This window comes from Alnus glutinosa, chromosome 5, assembly GCF_958979055.1.
Source record: "Alnus glutinosa chromosome 5, dhAlnGlut1.1, whole genome shotgun sequence".
Classification (NCBI taxonomy): domain Eukaryota; kingdom Viridiplantae; phylum Streptophyta; class Magnoliopsida; order Fagales; family Betulaceae; genus Alnus; species Alnus glutinosa.
In genome coordinates this window covers 20,479,017-20,486,733 of record NC_084890.1, presented here as the reverse complement: position 1 = coordinate 20,486,733, position 7,717 = coordinate 20,479,017, and the positions used below count along the sequence as shown (strand labels likewise).

General features: G+C 40.7%; 1 protein-coding gene across 1 annotated transcript; it reads right to left on the bottom strand.

The window, feature by feature from the left end:
* Positions 1-6,898: 6,898 nt before the first annotated feature.
* On the bottom strand, positions 6,899-7,516 carry LOC133869068 (uncharacterized). Its single transcript, XM_062306040.1, has one exon. It carries the CDS (start codon positions 7,514-7,516, stop codon positions 6,899-6,901), a length of 618 nt encoding a protein of 205 aa, XP_062162024.1.
* Positions 7,517-7,717: the final 201 nt, after the last annotated feature.

Below are 7,717 nucleotides of genomic sequence, written 5' to 3'. Positions count from 1 at the left end.
ACTAACCAACGAAAGCATGCCAAGCGGGGAGCTTAGACCAAGAGAATTAGACTCAACTGCCTTGAAACAAAGAAACGTGTCAGATTCATATGGGAAATAGTATTTTCTAGTAGACGATAGATTGGCAAGCTATGATTTACTGTTTGGACATTTTGGTTGTAGGATTTTTCCTTAGCTTTCCAACGACACCAATTTCGTCTCAATCCGATACTCGAGCAGAGAGTTATGATAAAAGCACTAAGACGTGTGCAGAATTCTTCCTGGAAACCTGAAAAGCGTTCGGACAGTGTTGCCCTTCCGTCCGGACGGTTGCTGTTTCCCGATCCGTGTCTGAACATAAAATCCAATTTCTACTTGAATTCTGAATAGCTTGACCTAGCATCTGGACAGTGTTGCCCTAACGTCCAGACGTTCTTCAACGCTGAAGCTTTTAGACACTACGGGGCATCCGGACGCCTTCAAAGGCCTGTCCGGACGGTTGCACAGGACCCGCCTATTCTGACTTGAAAATTGCATGGAATCTTTATGGTCATCTTCTAAGAAACTTGTGACCATACACATGGCATGAAATGAGACACTGTCCATATTACTTGAAGACTCTGAATAGAACCGATAATCCTGTTAAAAAGCAATTGTTACATAAAGTATTTTTGTCAACCAGAATGTTGCCAATATAAAATATTAACAAACTCCCCATTTGTCCATTCTGGGACAAAAAACACTTGACTGGTTTGGAAATACATTCCCGGTCCAAAACAAAAAATGCTCCCCCTTTTTGTCTCAAAAGGACAAAGGGTAAGCAGAGTATAAGAGAAAACCACAATTACTAAAAATTAAAACAAAAAGAATAATAGTAAAGTGTCTCATCAAAATCTCAAATCAACATAAGAGAAAACAAAATCCTCAAGATATCACATTTCCTAAATTTGAGCCACTTCGGCTTCTTGCTCTTGAAGTCGGGAAACCATAGACTGAAAATTTTCGGTCACTTGAGTCCTCTAGCCCGAAACTGATCATCCGCAGAAAGAAATCCTCTAGACAAGTGGTCTGCAAGATGATAAAGAAGATTCACCACTGAATCTCTAGCTGGTGCAGATCTAGAGGAAAAGGTTACGGAAGACTCTGTATGACCAGGGGGAATGAGCTCATCTAAAATTTGAGATCTCTAGAACATATGATTTCAACACTGGTCTGTTTTCTAAAAAACCCTCTGTCTGACACTATGCTGGAAGCCGCTAGACAACATATTCCTGAAAATATTTCAACAGAAATCTATCCAAAAATAACACCACACTGAAACCAAATGAAAATAAATATTAGATCCTGTTAGTTTCAAACAGAATGTGGTATTATGATGGTTATCAATTAGATGCATAAAGAAATACAAAAGTAGATATAGCAATCCAAAAGGCACAGATTAGTAATATCCATCCAGCATAAAGACAGAAAAAGATATTCATGCACAATCTCTCAAATCATAATCAATTAAAGATTCCAATATTCTAAAAAGAACCAAAGCTTAAGATAAGAAAAGTCAAAGGAAATACCAGGGAATGAGAAAAGATGTGCAGAGAATGTCAAAATCTTGGGATCAATCCGAGAGAAAACACATACAACACAACATGATAAAATAGGCAAAAAGTAGTGTGTGTGTGTGTGTGTGTGTGTGTTTGGCAGAGAAAGCAAAAAGCTCGCGTCCGGAAGGGGTATATACTCGTCCGGACGGAATGCTATCAAATAAGAGATCGACAGAGCCGAGCACGTCTAGACGCAAGAACATGTCCGTCCGGACGCTTCATGCTAGAAGCTGAAAAATAGAGGGAAATATGCAGAAAAAATTTCCTAACGTTAGCTTCAGAACACGCATGTATAAATAACTGATAAAATAGTCAAATAGCATTTCAAAAATATGCCAAGATATAATTGAGAGTTAAGAGTCAATAAGCACAAAAATTTCCCTGCAGATAGAAATTTTTCAATAGTAAACTTAACTCATGCAATGCGTGTGTGTGTGAAAGCTTTCTCAATAAGGTATGAAATTTACTGATATGACTTAAAGCAACCGAATTTTCTAAATAAGAGAGAAAATCAATGTTAAATCAGTCAAAAGCCAAACCTTATTTTACTAGGGCCTAGCCACCCTCATCTGATACACTCCCCCTAAGCTGCAGCACTTTTCTTTTACTTCGTTCTTTAGTGACCGTCAATTTCTGCAATGATTTGGTCACTGACTGTTTCTATAGGGACAAGTTCAATAACAGATTTATAGCACAAAAGCAGTGGATCTTTTTATTTATCCATATTTATTCAGTTTGGAATGCTTTTTATCACTTGGTGCTGCAACCTAAAAAGAATGCCAGAATTTATGGGTTCTAGGTTCAACTAGCGAGTTGGTCAATTTGACCATCTTAGCAAAAAAAATCTCTCTCATTATAATTTCCAGAAGCTAAAAGTCAGAGAGAAAAAATGTACCTTAGGGGAGCTTTGAATAGTGTACAATTTTTCATCGCATGAGAAAAGCAACTATCTAGGATTAAGATGCACAGGAAAACTTAGCAGATATCAGACATAAACTTTCAATTATATATAAGCATATTCAATTAATGCACAATAAACTGAGATATCAGGCAAAAACACATACAATATCTGAAAAGCTATCAAAAAAATAAAAATTTTGCATCTTCTCCCCCAATTTTTATTTTTTTTATTTTTGTTTTGAAAAATAAAAGCGGAAAAACAACAAAGACATGTTTAAAAGGAAAAGAACATATGTCTAGACAAATCATGCAGGTAAGAGCAAACATGTCCTCTGGGAGAGAGGTTTGACTATACCAAGATAGAAAAGCAGTGACATGCTTTCTCTGTCATCCCTAGAATGTACCTGCAGAAATTCTCAAAGCAACCAAGAGAAAATCTAGTGATAGAAAAGGTGATTCCTCAAACAAAATGCAAGGCAAAAATAAGATATATAAGAATGACAATCAATGCAATGCAAACATACTTGGTATGCACTAGGATTTAGGAACCAAAATCCTAGGCTTGGTAAGACTTCACCTCTACTAGGTGAGTCTACTCCCCCTCAAGGGGTGAATGGTCTCATCATTCGTGACCCATACCTACTTGACCCGTGGCGGTGGTTTGCATGTCTTGTTCATGTTGTCCATTCTTCTTAGCATACATTACATTAGGCTCAACAACCCTTCATAGCCATGGTTGCTAATTGGCTTATACGGCTTTCTCTTGTAGTGCCTTAATTTGTTCTTCTTTGATTTGCCACTCTAATTGGCAAGTACCAACTTCAGCTGTCGTTGCTGATGCCATGGAGCCTGGAATGTAGTCGGAGGTAGAGTGCCTAATGTAGCTCTTGTTGGTAGCTCTTGTTGGCAACTCCTTCTGAACCTTCGACTTCTGAGCCTGAAGATGTGGACATTTGGGTCGGATGTGACCGGTGATGCCGCAGTGATAACAGGTGGGCAGGATTCTTTTGTTGGAATGCTGCTTGACTTTCTCTGCAGAAATATGGTTAGCATTCTTACAAACAATATTGCCCTTAACTTTTATGTCTCCTATGCAGAGGGACATATTTTGATGAGGAAGAATCTTCAACTTCACTTTTCCTCAGAGCATTCTACTTAATCCAAGGTCTGTGGGATTTCAACAAATAATAATTTGGCCTAATATGACCAATCTTCTCACAATTCTGACACTTAGGAATAAACTTACCTTGCATTCCTGATTCCTTAGAGTTAGGCATCACATGATTAGTTAAGCAAGAATTATCTAAACAAGTTGTATCTTCTATCACAAGCTTAATATCAATAGAATCTAATTCAGAATAAAAAACATGTGAAGTAGAAGTACTTAAATCATTAACAATTAAATCAGGCTTGTTAGAAATATCTATATGAATACAAAGCATACTTTTCAAATTATTACTAGAGAATTTTTCCAAGAGATCCTCTGATTCTTTTAATTTATTCTCAAGTGCATCAACAGTATCAAAAAGCATGGAATTCTCAGATTTCAAAGAGTCAATCAAAACATGTGATTCAGATAATTGTAAAATCAAAGACTCTTTTTCTTACTTAATCTTCTTGAGTTCTTTATTGGATTTCTTAAAGAGTTTACCTATCAAAAGGGTATCTTTAGAGAAATCATAAAAATCATCTTCAGAGAACTCAGGAAGATTTATGTTAGAATAAGTCATGGATCACACTTAGGAAATAAATCCAAACACAAGTGTACCCGCTCTGATACCAATTGAAAAATAAAATAATAACTTCTAAATAACCAAGTGTGTGTTTGTGTGCAACAAAATATCTTAAATGCGAAATTTTTGTTCTTACCATAACTCCGAGTATACACCTTTATGGTTATGTAAATAAATATAACCATAAAGGTGTATACTCGGAGTTATGGTAACCACATTTGTCCCTTTAGTATACACCTTTATGGAAAATTTATGGTAACCCTTTAGTATACACCTTTATGGCTAACCACATTTGTCCCTCTTCCTACCGAATTTAGCGAATTAGCGAATTAGGTAAAATATTACGTGCAGTGCCCTTCTAGTGAAATATACTAGTTTTTGCAATCCGGACTCCTCTCAGACTAAATCTGAGCTGACAGTTGATGGTGACACTGCTAGGTATAAGTACAGAATTTCCCCTTCTTTTGGTGAACTTAAGAGTGGTGGGCTGGCTAGGTATTCTTTTAACTGGCCAAAAGCCTCTTCGCACTCGTTGCTCCAAACAAATGTCTTCCGAAGTATCTTGAAGAAGGGCAAGCATTTATCCGTTGATCGAGAAATGAACCGATTCAAGGCTGCTATCCTCCCGGTCAATTGCTGTAGTTATTTTGTTGTACAGGGAGCTTGCATTTCCAGCACAACCCGAATTTTCTCCGGATTTGCTTCAATCCCTCTACTTGAAACCATGAACCCCATGAACTTTCCTGATGAGACGCCGAAAGCACATTTCGCCGGGTTCAACTTCATCTGATATCTTCTTAGTGTGTTGAAAGTTTCTTCGAGATCAGCCAGGTGGCTGATCGCTTTCCGACTCTTCACCAGCATGTCATCCACATATACTTCTACATTTCTCCCGATCTGGTCACTGAACATTCTGTTGACCAGCCTTTGGTAGGTTGCTTTGGCATTCTTCAAACCAAAAGGCATCATATTGTAACAATATAACCCTCGGTCAGTGATGAAGGAAGTTTTCTCTTCGTTGAGCTCACTCATGTGGATCTGGTTATACCCCGAGAAGGCATCCATGAAACTTAGGAGCTCATGCCCCGAGGTGGAGTCGATTAGGACATCCATGCACGGGAGAGGGAAACTATCTTTTAGGCATGCCTTGTTGAGGTCGGTGAAATCTACGCACATTCTCCATTTCCCGCTTGACTTTTTCACTAAGACAACATTGGCCAGCCATTGAGGGTAGTCCACCTCTCGGATGAAACCGGCTTTCAATAGTCTCTCCACTTCTTCATCTATGGCTTGGTTTCTTTCTGGAGCAAAGCTTCTTCTTTTTTGCTTGATGGGTCTGTAGTTTGGGTCAACATTCAGCCTGTGCGAAATTACCGAAGGATCAATCCCTGGCATATCGTCATGGCACCGGGCAAACACGTCAGAATTACTTCGGAGGAAAGCTATCAAGGATTCTTTGATCTCCAGAGATAACAGAGACCCCACTCTAACTCTTCTCTCTTTACCTCTTACTTCAAATTCTTCCATCTCCTCTGCTGGTTCTCCTGACTATAATTGCTATTGTTCGCCTTTCTCCCCACCATTGCCCCGCGAGGGGGCTCCCTTCATTGTTACGTTATAGCACTGGCGTGCCATGCTCTGTTCTCCCCTTACTTCTCCGACCCCCCTCTTGGTCGGGAATTTAATCTTCAAATGTGGTATGGAAGTAATTGCCTTCAGATCGTTGAGGGTTGTCCTTCCGAGGAACGCATTATAGGCCGAGGGTCTGTCGATCAGAAGGAACTTAACCATGATGGTTTTTGTGGTTGGATAGTCCCCGGCATTTACAGGGAGTTCAATAGATCCGACCAGCTGGACTTGCTCCCCAGCAAACCTTACCAAAGGGCAGGTAGCCGGGATCACCTTTTCCGAGCTAATCTCCATGTGCTGAAAGGCCGACCAATATAGGATATCGGCCGAGCTTCCGTTATCGATAAACATTTGGTGAATTCAGTGGTTAGCTACTTGTAGCTTGACCACGATTGCGTCGGTATGAGGGAGCGAGACTCCCGCATAATCTTCATCTGAAAACCCCACCATTATGGACTCCCTCCGGTGGGATTTGTTGGGTCTCTCTACAGTCATAATCTCCTGATACTTCTGGTGCCGAGCATAGGCCTTTCTATCTGCACTCGTTTCTCCTCCTCCACCGAAACCCCCGAATATGGTTCGGATATCGGCAATAACCGGTTCATTACGTGGGTCACGACCCCGTATGACTCTGCTGTTGCTTCTACTTCTATTCCGTCGAGGCTCTTCCCGACGGGGTTCCTACCTCCTTCTGTCTCGACAAACTTCCCGGTGCTTCTGAAGGGAGCGATCTCTGTGTCTCGGCTCTTTGTCTTGATGCTCGTGAGACTCTTGATTCTGCCAAGGCTGGCCCTGGTTGTCTACAGTAAAACGGAGTAGTTTTCCATTTTTGATGAACTTCTCAATCAAGATTCTGAGATTTCGGCATTCCTCGGTGACATGGCCTCGTGGATCATGGAACGCGCAGTATTTATTTCTGTTTTCTTCTTTCACATATTTGTTGTGGAGCGGGTAAGGCTTCTCGTACTGCGGGTCCCTCTTGATTTCCATCAGTACCTCGTTAATTGGAGAGTTCAAAGGAGTCCATTCATCTATGGAAAACTGGTAATACTTCGTAGGCTAATTTTTTGTTTCGGTCCGTTTTTCTTCCTTCCCGGCTTTTTCCTTTTTGCCGAGATTGCTTGACTCCGCAATCTTTTGTTTGTGGGACTCCCTCAGAGCCGCAAGGATTTCCTCCTGATTAACGTACTTCTCAATAACGTCCGTGAGATCAGCCAGATTCTCAGGATGATTGAGAGCAATCTCGGACATGAAAGGTCCTTCTACCCGTAATCCTTGATAAAGAGCGGCATAAACCATCTCCTCAGTCAGGTTATCCACCATGAGCTTTGCCTGGTTGAACTGGATCACATAATCCTTTAGAGATTCGTCTCCCTTTTGGCGCATCGCCATTAATTGACCGAACGGTTTCTTCCGTTTGCACCAAACTAGGAATTGGGTAATAAATTTTCGTCCGAGATCTTCAAAACTCGTGATGGAACCCGGTGGGAGTTTTTGAAACCAATCCCGGGTAGAACAGGACAAGGTGAGCGGGAAGGCTCGGCACGCTAATTCTTGCGGAGTTCCCTGCAAATCCATGTGCATTTTGTAGTTGTCCAGGTGCTCAATAGGATCTTCAACCCCAGTATAAGTTTGGATAGCCGGAATTTTGAATTTTTCCAGCAGTTGGACTGCCATGATACATTCAGCGAATGGGGAAGATCTATTCAAGAGACTGTCTACTCAATAAATTTTCCCCTTAGTCTTTTACTGGATTTCAAGCTGCAACTGATTATACTTTTCTTCATACTTCTCATCGAGCGTGGCAATGGCTTCGTTGAGCCTTCTTTCTTCATAATGGTGATTCACCATCCCTTCACTAGGAGGAGGATTCACGGC